This window comes from Bubalus bubalis, chromosome 12, assembly GCF_019923935.1.
Source record: "Bubalus bubalis isolate 160015118507 breed Murrah chromosome 12, NDDB_SH_1, whole genome shotgun sequence".
NCBI lineage: Eukaryota > Metazoa > Chordata > Mammalia > Artiodactyla > Bovidae > Bubalus > Bubalus bubalis.
In genome coordinates, this window is record NC_059168.1 from 105729620 (window position 1) to 105748667 (window position 19048).

Genomic DNA, 19048 nt, shown 5'->3' on the forward strand with positions numbered 1-19048 from the left:
GATCTGAAGGCTCCATGGCTCCCTGGGGTGCCAGTGGGTGTCCTCCCAGCTCCCCAACTCCGTTTTCTCAAGACGACGCACCAGCAGAGGTTCTGAAAAGCTGGTAAAAATGTCCACAGGCTCCCCCAACACCCTGGGATCTTTACCACACGTGCACCTTCCCTCCTCCCGAGGAACGGGCTGGGAGGAAATGCACAGATCGGGCTACTGCTCTGTCGAGCACAAAACCAAGGCCCAGCCACATGGAGGGGTCTCCCCAGTCACAGAGCTTGGGCCCCACACACTGGCCCCTCGCCCAGCCTGGGGCACGCGGCACCCACCTGGCAGCGGCTGAAGATGTCCGCGGGGGTGACACGCACGTTGAAATGCCTGAGGATGGCCTTCGCCTGCTGCTGGGCCTTGAGGGAGCAGTCCACTGCCAGGCAGCGCCCAGCTCCGACCTGGGCCCGGAGCTGTGGACAGAAGCAGGCTTCACTCGGGGCGGAAGCTAGGCCCCACCCACCAGCTGAGGTGAGCCTGGAGCCGCCAGTCTGCCTGGGGTGGGGGCAGGGCGGGGGGCAACCTGGGCTGGCAGGTCCTCACCTTGTGGTATGGCAGCCCCGAGGTCAGGATGACCCTCCCCTCCTGCCTGGCAACCTGCACAGGAGGAAAAGTCGGCAGGTGAGCCTGCAGGCCCACTCCCAGGGCCAGGCCCCTCTGCCCCAACCTTTGCCACCCGCCCCCCCAACCACCCCCACCCACTCCCACTCCTCCATCACTACCTCCCCGAATCCGAAAGTAAAAGAAAGTCCAAGTGTTAGTGACACAATCGTGATCGACTCTTTGTGACCCCATGGACTGCAGCCCACTGGGCTCCTCTGTCCGTGGAGTTCTGGTCCAGGCAAGAATATTGGGGTGGGTAGCCATTTCCTTCTCCAGGGGATCTTCCCGACCTGGGGATCGGATCCAGGTCTCCTGCGTTGCTGGTAAGTTCTTTACCATCTGAGCCACCAGGTTCCTACAGCCTGAGCCTGGGCATCGCGTGCCTTGATAAATTTGGCCTTAGAGTCATGCAAACAGAATCGCTAACAAAATTAAAAAGCTATCTCTCTAAACCCAAAAAAGCAAAATGGCTGTCTGGGGAGCCCTTACAAATAGCTGTGACAAGAAGAGAAGCAAAAAGCAAAGGAGAAAAGGAGAGATATAAGCATATGAATGCAGAGTTCCAAAGAATAGCAAGAAGAGATAAGAAAGCTTTCTTCAGCGACCAATGCAAAGAAATAGAGGAAAACAACAGAATGGGAAAGACTAGAGATCTCTTCAAGAAAATTAGAGATACCAAAGGAATATTTCATGCAAAGACGGGCTTGATAAAGGACAGAAATGGTATGGACCTAACAGAAGCAGAAGATATTAAGAAGAGATGGCAAGAATACACAGAAGAACTGTACAAAAAAGATCTTCACGACCCAGATAATCACGATGGTGTGATCACTGACCTAGCCAGACATCCTGGAATGTGAAGTCAAGTGGGCCTTAGAAAGCATCACTACGAACAAAGCTAGTGGAGGTGATGGAATTCCAGTTGAGCTATTTCAAATCCTGGAAGATGATGCTGTGAAAGTGCTGCACTCAATATACCAGCAAATTTGGAAAACTCATTAGTGCCCACAGGACTGGAAAAGGTCAGTTTTCATTCCACTCCCAAAGAAAGGCAATGCCAAAGAATGCTCAAACTACCACACAATTACACTCATCTCACACGCTAGTAAAGTAATGCTCAAAATTCTCCAAGCCAGGCTTCAGCAATATGTGAACCGTGAACTTCCTGATGTTCAAGTTGGTTTTAGAAAAGGCAGAGGAACCAGAGATCAAATTGCCAACATCCGCTGGATCATGGAAAAAGCAAGAGAGTTCCAGAAAAACATCTATTTCTGCTTTATTGACTATGCCAAAGCCTTTGACTGTGTGGATCACAATAAACTGTGGAAAATTCTGAAAGAGATGGGAATACCAGACCACCTGATCTGCCTCTTGAGAAATTTGTATGCAGGTCAGGAAGCAACAGTTAGAATTGGACATGGAACAACAGACTGGTTCCAAATAGGAAAAGGAGTACGTCAAGGCTGTATATTGTCACCCTGTTTATTTAACCTATATGCAGAGTACATCATGAGAAATGCTGGACTGGAAGAAACACAAGCTGGAATCAGGATTGCCGGGAGAAATATCAATAACCTCAGATATGCAGATGACACCACCCTTATGGCATAAGTGAAGAGGAACTCAAAAGCCTCTTGATGAAAGTGAAAGTGGAGAGTGAAAAAGTTGGCTTAAAGCTCAACATTCAGAAAACGAAGATCATGGCATCCGGTCCCACCACTTCATGGGAAATAGATGGGGAAACAGTGGAAACAGTGTCAGACTTTATTTTTCTGGGCTCCAAAATCACTGCAGACGGTGATTGCAGCCATGAAATTAAAAGACTCTTACTCCTTGGAAGGAAAGTTATGACCAACCTAGATAGCATATTCAAAAGCAGAGACATTACTTTGCCAAAAAAGGTTCATCTAGTCAAGGCTATGGTTTTTCCTGTGGTCATGTATGGATGTGAGAGTTGGACTGTGAAGAAGGCTGAGTGCTGAAGAATTGATGCTTTTGAACTGTGGTGTTGGAGAAGACTCTTGAGAGTCCCTTGGACTGCAAGGAGATCCAACCAGGCCATTCTGAAGGAGATCAGCCCTGGGATTTCTTTGGAAGGAATGATGCTAAAGCTGAAACTCCAGTACTTTGGCCACCTCATGCGAAGAGTTGACTCATTGGAAAAGACTCTGATGCTGGGAGGGATTGGGGGCAGGAGAAGGGGACGACAGAGGATGAGATGGCTGGATGGCATCACTGACTCGATGGACGTGAGTCTGAGTGAACTCCGGGAGTTGGTGATGGACAGGGAGGCCTGGCGTGCTGCGATTCATGGGGTCACAGAGTCGGACACGACTGAGCGACTGATCTGATCTGATCTGATCTGATAAACCCAAAAAAGATGAAACAAGTGAACCACAAATAGAGAAATACTCCAAATGCCACGAAGCCACCGTGAACTGACCATGTAACTCTGGGCTACAGACCAAACTGGAAAACACCCTGCAGTACCACCACCGTTGGTGATGGGCACGTCAACATGGCTATTCTGAAATGCTTGTGTGTGAATTGTGACATAAAACAGATGGGTAATGCTGGTGTGGTGGTAGGATTTTTCAGCTCAGAGAAAGGAGATTTGGGAGAAAATTAAGCAGATCACCCAATAAACCCTAGATCTGAATGGAAAACTTCGGATGGGTGTTATATATATTTGATGGATGTTTTATTAGTTGCTCAGTCATGTCCAACTCTTTGCATCCCCATGGACTGCAGCCCGCCAGGCTCCTCTCTCCATGGGATTCTCCAGGCAGGAATACTGGAGTGAGTGGCCATTCCCTTCTCCAGGGGGTCTTCTTGACTCCCTTGATGGGTGTTATATATATTTAGAGGTACTTTATCCCTCCGCCCACCGCAAAGGCCTAGAAATGAGAACCAACCCTGCAGCTGTGAGCGCCCTCATGCAGGCTGATTTCTAGACAGGGTTCGTGCTAGAAGGAACCGGGGAGCTTTGGAGGAATAGCTGATTCTAGATCTGAGGAGCTGGAGCATCTCTTTAGATGGGACAGCAAAGAAGTTATCAAAGTTTACAAGGATCACGTCAAAAGGGCTCAGGAGCCAGCCCGCACGCCACGAGGGGCGCCGTGCGCGTCGACGAGGTGACAGGTGTGGCGTGTCCAGTTTGGCCCCTTTTCGTGTGTTATCTTTGGGGAGTGTGAGGGGCCAGCTGACTAGCGTGAGGGCTGAACGCTGCAGCTCTGGAAAGGAAACGCCAGGGACGGTCATGACGTTGTATTTGGCAACAATTTCTTGGCTGTGCCGCTGAAAGCAAAGACAACACAATTAAAAATAAATTGGACTTTGTGAAACTTAAAAAACTTTTGTACATCACAGGACACTGCTAAGAAAGTGAAAAAACAACCCACAGAATGGGGAAGAATATTTGCAAATCATGTATCTGATCAGGGATTAACATGTAGAATATATAAATAACTCCCACAACTCAATGGCAGGAAAAGCAGATAAACCAGTTAATATGTGGGCAAGGGACCTTGCCCTTCTTCTTCTCTGGAGAAAATACACTTCTCCAGAGAAGGCACACAAATGACCAATATGCACATGTAAGGGTGCTCAACATGAGTCATCAGGGAAACGGGATACACTGGGTATCACTTCACATCTGTTAGGATGGCTTTTATTTTTAAAAAGGAAATGAAGTGTTGATGAGAATGTACAGAAATCTGGAAGCCTTACGCGTTGCTGGCGGGAATGTAAAGTGCGGCTGCCTGTGAAAGACGGCTGCAGTCCCTCAGAAGATTAAACAGAGTTACCGCACGATCCAGCGATTCCGCTGCCAGGTACAGGTCCAAAGGACCTGAAAGCAGAAACGTGAGCAGATGCGTGTACCTCACAGTGGACAGTAGGAGTACTATTCACAGCAGCCAAATGGAGGCAACCCAAGTGTGCCTCAGCAGATGACACACACACGCATGATGGAACTTATTCAGATTTAAAAAGGAAGTAAAATCTGATACAGGCTGCAGCAAGGATGGACTTCGAAGACATTATGCTCAGTGAAATAAGCCAGACACAAAAGGGTAAACTTCATATGATTCTACTTAAGTGAGGTCCCTAGAGGGGTTAAATTCATAGAGAAAGAAAGTGAAACAGTACTTGCCAGGGGCTGGAGAGGGGTAAATGTAGAATGATCATTTAATGCATATAGAAGTTTAGTCTGAGATGAAGAAAAGTTCTGGAAATAGATAGTGGCAATGGTTACACACTGGGAACATAATGTCACTGAGCTGTACACTTAAATACGGTTACGATGATCAATTTTCCACAATAAAAGAAAAAAAGCAATAAAGCAAGTGGTTACTTTGTAGTGGAAACAAATACACATCTATGTGATGAATAAAAACAGAATTAAAAACAAACACATAATTGAGGTAAATATGAAGAAAGATCCAGACAAGAGGGCAGTCAAGAAGGCAGCTGTCCAACAGCGATGACAAGAGCAGAGGACTCTGCTCAGAGTCCTGTCAGGCCACAGTCACAAACCCAGCAACACACTCTTTCAGGACAGAGAGGAAACACAATTTTCAAGGAAAAGTGGCCCCAGTGAAAGGTCATAGCAAAGGAAATCCCTTTGATAAAAAAAAGTCTGCCTTTTCTCGGAGTGCCTATGCATGTCCATACATCATAAATTCTAAGAATCACTGAATATATAAAAGAAATGTAATGTCTAATTTGCAAAACTAAGAAAAACCACAATGTGTTGAAAATACTGGAAAATAATAGTAAGATGGAAAGCAGGTGAGAAAGCTAAAATGATCTGAAATCTTTGGATTAATTTTAAGTTTAGACATTGTTAACTCAAATATACATGCTAAAATTTCCAGGCTAACCCCTAAAAGAACAGAAATAGGATTTATAACTTTCAAATTAATAGAGGGAAAAATAGAAACAAGGGTGAAAAAGAGAAAAGAATATAAGAAACAAAGGAGAAAAAAGAACAGAAAAAGTAGGAGAGGTAGAAAGAACAAATTAGCATATCACAAGCAAACACAAATGAGCGATTACCACAGATGTAAATGGATGGAACTGACAGGTTGAAAAACAAAGACTATCAGACTAGATTTTTTTAAAAAACAGCTGGAAACTATAACAAGAGCAAAGGAAGGTTGAACGCAAAAGGATGAGAAAGTGATACACAAACACTAACCAAAGAGTGCTGGAGTAACGGTATTAATATCTGTCCAAATAGACCTTACGGCAAAGAGTGTTAGTAGAGCCAGAGGTTCATCTCATAAACATTTCACTCAACAGGAAGATACAAGAATTCTAAAAGCTGTGTGCATATGCAACTAACAACAACTTTAAAACAGGTAAAGCAAATACGTAACTACAGGGAGAACCTGAAAAACCCAGTGTCCACTGGAGACTTCAGTACAGCTCTCTTGGTCATTGATAGAAGTGGGCAGAAAAATAACAAAACAAGATACAGATGATTTGAGGAAATATTGAGTACGCTTGACCTACTGAGCGTACCAAAGCAAGAGAGGGACGAGAACACGACTGGAAGAGACTGGCCTCTCTAAATCCACGTGGAACGTTTACAAAAGCACGGTCTGCTTGGCTACAAAGCTAGTCCTCGCAAACGTCTAAATCAGCAGTATACAGACTACAATTCACTTAGGTTAGAAATCGATTTGTAAAAGATGCTAAAAAGCTCCCAAACCCCAAGCTTTCTGAAACTGAAAAACAGCCTTTCAAATAAGTAATTTGAACTCAAATTCGAAACTCAAAAATTAATAATGCACTGAAAAGTAATGAAAATACTACATATCAAAATGGATGGAGTGCAGTGAAAATATTACTTCAAGAAAAAGTTACTGTCCTGAATGTTTACATCGTAAGATTTAAGAGGCTGAAAATTAAAGAGCGAAGCCCTCCTCTTGGAAATAACCCCAAGTAAGCAAAAGGAAGGAAACTATAAAGATAAAAAGAGAAATTAATGAGATTAAAAAAACACAAAAATGCAACAGAAAGGATCAACAAAGCCAAATACCAGTTATTTGAAGGGACTTATTCAACTGACAGACACTCTGTAAGATCAGGAAACAGGTGAAGCACAAGTGAACATCAATCAGACCGAAACTGATGGCCGCGAGGCACACCGGAGCTTCACAGAGCAGTGAGACCTGGCCTCATACACGAGGCACCAAGTGAGAGGGGCGAGCTCCAGAGGAGGGCGTGGCTTGCCAAGAGACCCAAGAAGACGCAGTCGACTAAGTAGTCCTAAAACCATTAGTGAAAAGAATCCGAAACTCCTAAATTCCTCCGTCCAAAACACGAGGCTAAGGTGGCCTTGCAGGAACTCAGCCAGTGTTTGAGAGAAAAATCCAAATATTACTCAAAGTGGCAGAAAGCAGAGAGGAGGGAAAACTCCCCAGCTTGTTTATGAAGCAGAAGAGAAGATGGTGAGCAGGAGAAGTCCTGTGTCAGAATGGTCCTGAAGACAGGTCCAGCCACGTGACACGCTAGCAGGCTGGGTGCAACTGGCATGCAAGGCTGGCTCCAAACTGAAAAGGCTCATCGCGTGCACAGATCACAGGATGATCTCAGTGGCTGCAGAGGCAGCATCAGGTAGAATTCAGCTTCTTTCATGGCAAGATGTGCAGCAGACATGGAGCCTGCATCCCGGTGTGGGGGCCTGGCAACCACCACATGTCATGGAGAAACAGCCCGTTAAGTCAGAACTGAGACAGCCGGCCACAGTTCCATCTGTTCAACCCCATCATGGAGGCCTTGACTGCTGTGAGAGGATATGGGACAAAAATGAGACCCGTAAAGCCTGGGGAGGAAGGAATGAAACTATCCCTGTCTACAGATGGTTTGTCCGCAAAGGAGACCCCAAGAACTGACAGCCAACTCAGTAGAATTGAGATTTCTGCGAGGCTTCCGGAGGTAAGCTCAACTCTCAGGCAACTGAGAGCTAAAGGCCCGTGCAGTTCTGTGTACCAGCAGAAAATACGGCAGCATCATGTGTTGCAGACCAACTGTGCCAGCCCAGTGGGCCTTCCGAGGCCAGGGTCAGACCTGCGGCTTTCCGCCCGGGGCCCTTCACAGGGGCACAGGCAGTGAGCAAGCACAAGAAAGGACACCTGGCTTCACCGATACCTGGAGAAAGGTGAGCAAGAGTGCTGCGAGACGTGACTGCCTGCTGACAGGACTGGTGAAAAGGACAGTGAAGCGGCGACCTCGGCCGCTCACGGGATGGAGCCCTGGGCACGGTTCCCGGCCCACCAGCCAGCCCTGCGGGCTCTCCTGCAGGGCCTCCACGGGGAAGCCCATGGCCATGTTCTGAGAAGCAAGGCCACAACAGCCCAGGGACACTGGTGACCGCTTTACCCATGGAGACAGGTCCTTAGTGCCCTAAATCTACCAGGTTGGTGGCCCAGGTGCAGAACACCGGAGCCGTTCAGATGACTCTCGTGGATGTGCGTCTGTCCTGGTGCCCCTGTCCGTCGGGTCCCTGGGGCACTGGAGCCAGCCAGAGGCACACTGAGGTTTGCTGCAAGGAACTGGCCGCAGATGGTGGGGGAGGGCGGGGCCATCAGGCAGACCCTGAGCAGAGTGGCGGCTGCCCAGGTGGACCTGCTCCCACTCGGGCTCCTGCCAGGCGGGTGGCTGCTCAGCAAGACCGTGCGCTCCTCAGCTCCTGCTGTGCCCGGGAAGCCATCAATCACTGAACTTTGGCCTCTTGCTGCATCTGCATGGGCTGCGAACCTCCCGTCATCACGCCCGGTTTCTCTTTGCCAGACGGATGGCTCTCTGCTCGGTGGACTCTACCGCCTCACTCACACTTGACCCCAAGCAGCAGGAAGACTGGGAGGCACCTTAGTGCAGCCTGGCCGATCCTTGGCCGGTACCCTGGCTCATCCTTGAAAGGTCTGCTCCCTGCAAGCGCGGACATAGCCCCTGAGCTTCTGCTGCAGGGGCGGGAGCCTCCTCCCTTCCCTCGCTGGCACTGCCCGCTTTCTTAAAAGCATGTTGATAAGCGTTAACGGAGCTCATCATAGAAAACAAAACCCACAGGGCAACCCTGCTGAACCACACAGCCAGGCCACCTCCTCGGGAGTCTGCACAGGGAACGCATGGTTGGGAAAGAGCCACAGAAGAGAAGACATCAACGGGACGTGGTGGGTCCCCTGGCTAGAGACAGTCTCTCCAGAAAATGCCAGAGGGCTCCACCCGCACCAGAGAGCACCACCGGTGTGAGAGGTGGGCACATCGCCCCGCTGCCCAGGACGCTTCGTGAGTGATGCAGGTGCCACGGCAGGGCAGCCATGACAGGCCCTGGGGGCTCCAAGCACAAGGCCGAGGGGACACGGGGCCGAGTCCGTCCGTAGCCACAGGGGCTGGAGCTGCAGCTGTGTTCCCAGGAAGAAGCACCTCGCCTGCCGCACCCCTCGGGAGGGCTCTGGGCCTGGGGCCTCAAGACTGTGATGTTCCAGGCTCTGAGGTCCAACCGTCTGGCTCTAGCCCAGGTCCTGCTGGGCTTTAGCGCCTGCTCTGCTGGGCCATCCTGACCCCAGGAGGTCCCCAGACTCTGCCCCTCCCGCGGCCCTGCTGCATCTGAGGCGCCCGTTACAGCAACCGACTCCTGGCTCCCGTGTCCACTGGTTTGCCTCTGTGGCTGCAGCCACTTAAGCGTGAACTCAAACTGAGTTCTGCGGGGGTGGGAGTGGCCAGGCTCTGGGGGTGCCCTGTGCTCCCTGGCCCCTGTGACTGCTGACACCTCGTCTGGGGTCCTCAGGAAACCAGGCTGGCCTTCTCGTCTCAGCCTCTGTAAGCTAGAAACAACCCCAGCGGGAGGACTGAGGGTTTCCGACAGGGACGGCGGCCAGAGCCACTCTTGACACGATCACGCCTCCTTCCCTGGGAGCCAGGACCAGGCCTCTGAAAGAGCTGGCCATGAGGGGCCAGGGCTGAGGAAGGTGGACGTGGGGGCTGGCTCGGGAGGCAGACGCTCCCTCCTGGCTCAGCCCTACCTCTGCAGCCCTGGGCAGAAAGCCCCTCTGTTCTTCTGGCCCCAGCTTCCTTGTTAGCAGGGGTGGGAAGGCTACCGAAACATCCAGCGGGCTGTCCAGCGTTCAGGGAAGGGCTACCTGCCAAACTCAGACCCCACTCCTCTCACCATCCCCTCCCTGCCCCATGACCCAGTTGCCCGCTTGCTGAGCCTGGGGACCCTTCCCAGAAGGTGTCCAAATGCATAGAAGAAACCACACATAATTACGTAATTTCGACCTGGCCACCTCTGTGGCTCTTTTGTGGCTGCACAAGTCACAACAGCCTGGGTGTCCATCAGTGGCCGGTGGATGGATCCACTTTGGTCCATCCGATGGAATGTTATTTGATTGTAAAAAGGATTGAAGCACTGATAGATGCTGCAACACAGACGAGCCTGGGAAACACCACGCTCGTGAAAGAAGCCAGGACCAAGAGGCCACCAGCACAAGCCCGCTGGCATGCAATATCCAGAGCAGCCAGAAATCAGGCTGCGGGGCCTGGAGGGGCGGAGCCTGGTCGAGGGCGGGCCTTGGCCGGGAGTGGGCGGAGCTTGGAGGGGGCCCCTTCACCGGCGGGCGGGGGGATGAACGGTCTAGAATCCCACCGTGGAGATAGCTGCGCAAAGCACACTGTGAATCGTGGGGAGAGGGAACCACATCTCAGTGAACCCAGTAAAGAACGTTTACCGGTCACGTCCTCACTCCTGAATTCTGAGACCTCTGCTTGTGTTCGGCAGGGCCCCGGGGCTTGTGTTTCCCCCCTGCCCCCCGGGTGTGAGCACCAGCTTCTCGGAGAGAAGGGCCCCAAGGGTACGCTGCGGCGTTTTCGGGGCCAGGAGCACCCAGGGTCTGCCCGCACCAGGCCCACCCCTCAAAGGAGCCTGCAGACCACAGGCGCCGGACAGCTTCAAACGTCTCCAACCCGGCAACCGAGGGAGCCCTGCCCCACCTCGGGGTGAGGGGGCACGTAGCTGGGGCGCTGCTGCCGCCCACGAACACCCCCGCACCCCCGGGCCGCGCAGGCACGCAGGGAGCCCGGGCCTGCTCACCTCGGCGGCCTGCCGGTGGTCCTCGCCGGAGTGCAGCACCCGCACGTCGACGCCCAGACAGCGGAGGGTCCGCCCCAGCCCCCTCAGCATGTTGTCACACACCACGCGGAAGGCCCGGGCCGGGACCTCGGGGGCCGCGTCCTCAGGCGAGAGCACCTGCAACACAGCCTGGCTCAGCAGCCGGGCGTCTGGCCCACGCGGGCGGGCAGGGTCTGGGGCAGGGGGCAGGGGGCAGGGGGCAGGGGGCAGGCGGAGAGGGAGGGCTCCCAAGGCGCTCAGCGCCTGTGAGCCATGTGTACTCAGTACAGAAAACATCAGGGAAGCAGGGAACACAACCCCAGACCACCCAGGACCTCAGGGGGCTGGCACATGTCTCCTGGGGGTGGGGTGCATACTGGAGTGGGCCAGGGTCTCAGGGGCACACGGGGACATAGCCAGAGGCTACCCTGGATGTTGGCGGGGGGCATGCCAGGCTGGGGACCCCTCCTCTTGTAGGACACTAACCGCCTGCTCTGCTTCCCTTCCTTTGGGGCAGAGGGTCCAGTGTGGATGGACACAACCCCCGGGATGACTCTCTCCAACCCCTACTCCGGGTCTCCAACCCTGTGAGGTCCCAGTCTTAAGGAGAGTGGTTCTTCCCATGAGAATCCTGATAAAGAGCCTAGGGGGCTTCACCTACTTGCCAGGGAGAGGCTGAGGCCTGCTGCAGGGGCGGCTCCCAAGTCCCGTGTCTCTTGCTGTGTCCCAGCCTCAGGCTCCAGGGCAGGGCCCCTGGTAGGTGGAAGCGGGCAGGCTCTCTGCACAGCGCCCAGTACACCTCCAGCAGGCAGTAGGCATCCGCAGCTAAGGTGGGCAAGGTCAGCCTCAGCCTCCAGTGTGGGGGGGTGTGGGGTCGTGGGACAGGAGAGGTGGCGCCCACCTGCATAGACTAGCTGCCTCTCTCCCAACGGCCGCCGGTCCCAGTTGGAGAGCTGCTGTGTCTTGTCCAGCGGCTTGCCCAGCACCTGCTGTACCAGAAGGCTGAGGCCCCGCAGCCCTGCGGCCCCGTCCACAGCTGGGGCTGGCCTGTCCGCCACCCGCATCTGCAAGACAGCACCCCCTGGGGGTGAGGCGCTTGCCCTGGAGGGTGGACAGCACTGCACATGGCTGGCTGCCCCACGGGGGGCCCTGGACAGGCCCTGTGCCCGCCATGATGGACAGTGTCCTGAGAGGGGATGCTGGAGGCCCAGGCAGGCTATCTCGGGGTCTCAGGGCCTCAGGGCTGGGGTCACCCGCCCACCAGTCAGCTCTGCAGCCCACATCTTAACCCCCAGGGGTGTGCTGAGACTCCTGGAGGCAGGGGCAGAGCTGGGCTCGCCCTGGGGAGTGTGGGGATGTGTGGCAACACTCTCTCCTGGGGGACCCTGTACTCTGGGTCCCTGGGGACCTGTGGCCAGGGATCAGGGCTGGGGCCAGGCAGGAACAAGTCCTCAGTGAGACCGCTGCCGGGGCTGCTGTGCGGGCAGCTCTGCAGGGCAGGGAGCCCCCGCCCACCCGCTGCTGACCTGTCTGTGCACCTGCAGCAGGTCCAGGCCGCCCTGCAGCTTCTGCCCAGCCTGCGCCAGGGCTGGGCAGGATGCACCCAGGCTCCGCAGGTCCCCCGCCATCCCGTAACCTGCCGTTGGAGGATGCCGCTGTGACGGGGGCCAAGGGAGAGGCCAGTCTCACCCCCTCCCCCAGGTCCCTCAGGGCTGGGGCGAGGGCGGGTGCTACTCACCCAGCTTGGTGATGGAGGGGTCTGAGAGCAGCCGGGACACCAGCCGGGAGAAGGCGTGGGGTCCCTGCCCTCCCACGGGACTTGAGAGCCGGGGCAGGTCCAGCAGGAACACACGGCCCTCCACGGCCACCTGCATGAGCGACACCCGGGGCCGGCCGCCTGTGCCGAAAGACGGTCTCCACTCCAGGTCCACACCGACCACCTGGCCCGGCTGCAGACAGAGGGGCTGGTTGGAGCAGCGAGGCGAGTGCTGCAGCGAGGCGGCCTCTGTGGCAAGGGCGGGCCCCGCCGCGCATGCCAGTGTGGCCGGAGCCCTCTGAGGCTGTGGTGAGCAGCCCCTGGTGCCGGCCGCCCGAGGGGGCTGGGCACACACCTGCAGGAGCGTGTCCTCGTGCCTGGCCAGCTCCTCCCAGGAGGCCAGGAAGTAGATGTCGTCCCTGGCGATGGGCAGCCGGTAGCAGTCATCCTGCCTGTCCTCTGAAGGTGCCTCGGCTGTCCTGGGGAGGAACAGAGCTGCAGAGCCCCTGCTGCCCCCCTGAGATCCCCAGCTGGCTGCAGGGCCAGGGGAGCCCTCAAGGCTGTTATGTGCCCGGGGCCTTCGGGGTCTGCTTCCCACGTGTCTGCCCTTGCACACTGGGGATGGCCAGGTCCCCAGGCCCCCCAGGTTCTCTTCTGGGGCTATGTGGCCCGGCTGAGGCACCCGGCCGCTGGGTCTTTGCTGGAACCTGAGGAGGAGCAGGACCTGCCTGTGTCTGCACACCGCTCATGCGCCCTTTACCCCCTCCTCGGCCCTCCCTACTTCGAACTCCCAGCCCCCAGTCACTTTCCAAGCGTAGGGGCCCAAGGGCGTGTCCTCCTTCTGGTCCCCCTCCCCCGGAGCCTGGGGGATGCTCACTTCTCCTGGAGCATGAGTTGGCTCATTTCTGCCACTACTGTGGCTGGGAGTCGCTCCGCAGGCAACGAGAGATCCAGGGCACACTGGGCAACCATGGCCACGTCTTCCTGAGAGGCCAGCAGCTGTAACAGCTGCTCCTGCAGGCGCTCGTCCTGCCCCAGCAGGCCCTGCGGGACGGGGTGGGGCTGCTCCAAGGCTGGCCCCAAGGCGCTGGGCCCATCCTGTCAGCCCCCAGGCCAAGACCACCCCTCAGACTGGCCAAGACCTCCCCTCAGACTGGCCCCAAACTCCCCCTCACACCTGGCTCTGAATTCCCCCTCACACCTGGCCCTGACCTCCCCCTCACACCCAGTCCCCATCTCCCCCTCACACCCGGCCACAACCTCCCCCTGACCCGGCCTCAGCATCCCACTCACACCCGGCCCCCATCTCCCCTCACACCCGGCCCCCGCCTCCCTCTCACACCTGGCCCCCATCTCCCCCTCACACCTGGTCCCCATCTCCCCTCACACCTGGCTCCAGCCTCCCCCTCACACCCGGCCCCCGCCTCCCTCTCACACCTGGTCCCCATCTCCCCCTCACACCTGGTCCCCATCTCCCCTCACACCCGGCCACAACCTCCCCCTGACCCGGCCCCCGCCTCCCTCTCACACCTGGCCCCCATCTCCCCTCACACCTGGCTCCAGCCTCCCCCTCACACCCGGCCCCCGCCTCCCTCTCACACCTGGTCCCCATCTCCCCTCACACCTGGTCCCCATCTCCCCTCACACCTGGCCCCAACCTGCCCTCACACCTGGTCCCAACCTCCCCTCACACTTGGCTCCAGCCTCCCCCTCACACCCGGCCCCCGCCTCCCTCTCACACCTGGCCCCCATCTCCCCCTCACACCTGGTCCCCATCTCCCCTCACACCTGGCTCCAGCCTCCCCCTCACACCCGGCCCCCACCTCCCTCTCACACCTGGCCCCCATCTCCCCCTCACACCTGGTCCCCATCTCCCCTCACACCTGGCTCCAGCCTCCCCCTCACACCCGGCCCCCGCCTCCCTCTCACACCTGGCCCCCATCTCCCCCTCACACCTGGTCCCCATCTCCCCTCACACCTGGCTCCAGCCTCCCCCTCACACCCGGCCCCCGCCTCCCTCTCACACCTGGCCCCCATCTCCCCCTCACACCTGGTCCCCATCTCCCCTCACACCTGGCTCCAGCCTCCCCCTCACACCCGGCCCCCGCCTCCCTCTCACACCTGGCCCCCATCTCCCCCTCACACCTGGTCCCCATCTCCCCTCACACCCGGTCCCAACCTCCCTTCACACCTGGCCCCAACCTGCCCTCACACCTGGCCCCAACCTGCCCTCACACCTGGTCCCAACCTCCCCTCACACCTGGCTCTGGCCTCCCCCTCACACCTGGCTCCAGCCTCCCCCTCATACCTGGTCACAACCTCCCCCTCACACCTGGTCCCAGCCTCCCCTCACATCTGGGTCCAGCCTCCCCCTCACAGCTGGCTCTGGCCTCCCCCTCACACCTGGCTCCGGCCTCCCCCTCACGCGTGGTCCCAACCTCCCCTCTCAGGCCCCGAAGCTCTTCATAAGGAGGAGGCTTTCCTCTGGAGACCAGCAGTCCCCATGGCTGAGGCTCATGGTGACCGAGCTGGCTTGGACCAGCGCCGCCTCCCAGGGCACCCTCTTCTTGGCCCTCCTCTCTGCCTGCATCTCCCCTGCACACCTGCTCACCCCTTCCCTTGGCACCGCTGTGCTGGGGGAGGGGGAGGCTGCAGGGCCTCCACTTGTCCTCGGGGAGGCAGGGGCCGTGGGGGCTCATGAGGCCACGTCTCCTGTCTGTCTGTCCATCTGTCTAAAGGCCCACACAGCCTATAGAGGTCCTGGTGGGGGTGGGGGCTCCTCGAGGCCACAGGCCGCTGTGGACCCCACCCTCCTGAGGAGCCTGTGCCGGCCGGCAGGCGGGGCCACTTCCCCACACGGCTCTGTCCCCAGCAGCCTCGGTGGCCGCTTCCCGCAGGCTGTGGGTTCCCACGTGGACGACAATATGTGGAAACCCCTCCACATTCTTCAGGATGTCCGCTGCCCTTCCGGCCGGCTCGGCCTTGGCACCCAGGGGGGACCGGCCTTCCGGGCCTTGCCCGGGGGTCCGCGTTCCTCTATGATGACTCACCAGCCCTGCCGGTCACTCGGGTTGGGGGCAGGGCAGGGGAGGGGTGGCTCAGCACCGCCCTCCACTGGCAGACCCCGCAAGGTGCTCAGCAGGGAGAGCCCTGGTTCCTGACCACTGTGGACTGCCCCGCACACAGCCCCCCAGCAGCCCCCGAGAGCCCACCTTCCTCCCAGGCCACTTCGCCCGGAGCTGGGGACGGTTCTGCACCATGACGACCCCCGCCTCCAGCTCAGGACTGGGGACACAGGCTGCAGGCCAGTGTCCTGAGGGGATGGCAGCCTGGGACTGGACCTTCAGTCCGGCCCTCTGTGTCCCTGTATCATCCCAAGGGGCAGCTGTCTCCTTCTCACGGTCTGTGGGCGCCCCAGGCCTCGGATCACAGAGCCATGGCAAGCAGGGTGCCCAAGGACAGTCTAGAATTTTCTCTGAACTTCTCTCCCTCTAGCACGTGGGAGCTCTGTCCACAGGCGGTGGGGAAGGAGGACCCTGGACTCTTGGCCATTCCGACTGTGTCCCACCCTGCCCCACAGGGGATCATTATGTGCCAAGACCTCCGAGCTCACCTGCACCAGCTCAGCCCAGCTCTCCTGGGACATGCTTCTCTGCAAAAGTGGACACCAGTGTGAGCTTTTCTATCAGCAGCTCCGGGAGCAGAGAGCAGCCCTTGCTCAGAGCTCCCTCCGCCCTGCCCCGGGCCACGCACCTCCACCAGCCGCTTGTAGCACAGGTACCGCAGGGCAGCCAGGTGCTGCTGAGTGACTGCGTTGGGACACAGGGCTGAAAGACAGGGTGGGCTCCGGCTGGGCTGGGTGGACAAGCGAGTGCGGGCCGGGGCTGGGGGGCTCCCGCTGTCTTCCTGCCCCCCGCACCCAGCACATTCCTCGCAAGAGGCCTTCACTCTGGCTGTAAAGGAGGGTGCCCCGCCCCGGGCCAGGCACTGGAGCCTCCGGCCTGCCCTCCCTTGGGGTCTCCTGGATTGCCACCTCTTGGGGCTTTCCTGCATTTTTTCCAGGCAGCTGGTGCTTTTGTTTTCCCCATGCCCCAACATGAGTTTCTTGAGAAAGGGGCCCATCTTGCTCTGTGTTTACAAACTATACTGACCTGTCAGCTTCACCTTCACATTCTGTTCAGAGTCCAAGGGGGCCTGGGAAGGGTGCCCACTGTCCACTCACCCCCTGTCCTCCTACCAGCTGCTGCTCCTCCCTCCTGGGGCCAGCTGTCCTCGAAGCCTGGTGGTCTGGGGGCGGGTGCTGACCAACAGAGCCTGCCTACCTGCAGGCCTCCACCAGACCCTGACCAGGACCCCCTGCTCTGGAGGGCTGTGGCCACCCCAGCCAGCACCCTGCAACCAGCTCAGGGAGCACCCTCACTGCAGGGACGCTGTCCGAGAGTGCAGAGGCCAGGGCTGCCTGGGGCCAGGGCCTGCCCACCACCCGGCAGCCTTCTCTCCCCTTTCCAGCCGAGGCAGGAATGCAGGATGCCAAGGGCTCCAGACCTGAGCCCCACAGGCTGCTGGGGACAAGACTGCAGGAGGAAGGGATGGATGAATGAAGTGCTCACGGCAGGAGGGGATGGTCAGGAAGGGGGAAAAAGGCAGCCAGAACTGTTGCAGAATTGTGTCCCTCCAGTGGAGACAGAAACCAGCTTTCCTGAAGCTGGTTTCTAGGATGTTACACATCATTTTGCCAATAAGATACTTTGTCAAAAGCCTATGGATACAGTGTCACTGTATCCTGGCTCATCTAAACCCACACGCTCCTCTGGGAAACAGATCTTTTAAAGGAAAAGGTGCAGGTGAGCCAGACTCAGCCACCCACCTTGGGTGGGTCCCGCTAACTCTGCCAGATGCCTGGGGGCTCCACCCGGATCCAGGCCCAGGAAGAGAGGGCTGGGTGCACGCAGGGCAGAGGGGCGAGCAGTCCCCACCCTGCACTATGGCTGACTGGCCTCCCATGGAGGGCACAGGGTCTGTCCACTCAGAGGCCCACACCAGGAGGGCAGCCGCACAGCAAAAACAGCATGGACTCAGTATACATGCAGAGAAGAGACCAGAGCAAGGAAGGGGAGCTGGTGATATCCAAAAGAAATAATGACCCAAAACTCCCAAGACGGATTGAAGACACCAATCCATAGATCCCAAAGTCCCATAAATCCCAAGTAAAAACAATAAAGAGAAACCTCTAATGAGTCTCCTCACAGTGAAACTGCAGAACACCAAAGACAAAGAGAAGATACTAAAAGTGGCCAGAGGAAGAGAGATGCTTCCAAAGGTGAGAAGCTAGATTTCTTCTCAACAACGCATATCAACCCAATCAGAGGGCTGACATCACAGCAAGCATGGCCTCTAATCACAGTGAGATGAAGGGAAAACCAAAACTGCCACAGCTTGGAAATTACAGACACGCTGCTCGTTCCTCTATAGGTAAAAGAAAAAAATTATAATGGAAATTAAGTCTTGAGCTGAACAATAATACATGCTGAACTTGGGGTATATATGCAAGAAGAAAGAAGGCCTAAGATTCAGTTTAGTGGGTTGAGCAGGCCATACAACTGACAGCATCAAAAACACCAAAATCAGGGCAACAAAACGAAAGGAGAAAATATTTGCAAACTATGTATCGATAAGAGGTTAATAGTCAAACTACGTAAAGAACTCATAGAACTTAGTAGCAAAAAAAGCCCAAATAATCTGAATTTAAAAAACAAGCAGAGGAACTAAAGAGACATTTTCCCAAGGAAGATACAGAGATGGGCAACAGGCCAAGAAAAGATGTTCAACATCCCTAATCTCCAGGGGAATGCAAGTCAAAATACAAAGAGGCACCACCTCCCACCTGTCAGAACCGCCGCATCAAAACTAACAAATAACAAACGCTGGTGAGGATGTGGGGAAAGGGGAGTCCTGGTGCATTGTTTTTTTTTTTGGCCGCTCGGCCTACAGGATCATAGTTCTTCTACCAGGGATCAAAGCTGTGCCTTCTGTGGTGGAGATGCAGAGTCTTTACGGCTGCACCACCAGGGAAGCCCCGTTGTACACTGTTGATGGGAATGCAAATCACTGCAGCCGCTACGGAAAACACTGCGGAGGTTCCTCAAAAAAGCTAAAGACGGAGCTACCGTGCTGCTAAGTCGCTTCAGTCGTGTCCGAGTCTGTGCGACCCCATAGACGGCAGCCCACCAGGCTCCCCTGTCCCCGGGATTCTCCAGGCAAGAACACCAGAGTGGGCTGCCATCTCCTTCTCCAATGCATGGAAGTGAAAAGTGAAAGCGAAGTCGCTCAGTCGTGTCCGACCCTCAGCGACCCCATGGACTGCAGCCCACCAGGCTCCCCCGTCCCTGGGATTCTCCAAGCAGGAGTACTGGAGTGGGGAGCCATCACCTTCTCCAAACTACCATACGATCCAGCCATTCCACTTCTGGGTGTTTATTCAAAGGCTATGGAGCCAAAACCTCAAAGAGACATCTGCACCCCTACATTGACTG

General features: G+C 56.2%; 1 protein-coding gene across 12 annotated transcripts in view; it reads right to left on the bottom strand.

The window, feature by feature from the left end:
• The window catches only part of EXD3 (exonuclease 3'-5' domain containing 3), a 78265-nt gene that overhangs the window by 13986 nt on the left and 45231 nt on the right, over window positions 1-19048 (bottom strand). For 10 of the 12 annotated variants that reach the window (XM_025262114.3, XM_025262113.3, XM_025262111.3 and 7 more), the window contains 11 exons: window positions 16269-16342; window positions 16129-16167; window positions 13393-13559; window positions 12871-12994; window positions 12498-12708; window positions 12286-12395; window positions 11661-11823; window positions 11421-11584; window positions 10742-10897; window positions 583-636; window positions 321-452 (listed from right to left, as the gene is read on the bottom strand). In XM_025262114.3, the coding sequence (XP_025117899.2) occupies window positions 321-452; window positions 583-636; window positions 10742-10897; window positions 11421-11584; window positions 11661-11823; window positions 12286-12395; window positions 12498-12708; window positions 12871-12994; window positions 13393-13559; window positions 16129-16167; window positions 16269-16342 (1394 nt within the window). The other 2 variants (XM_044926580.2, XM_044926578.2) reach the window with 2 other exon arrangements.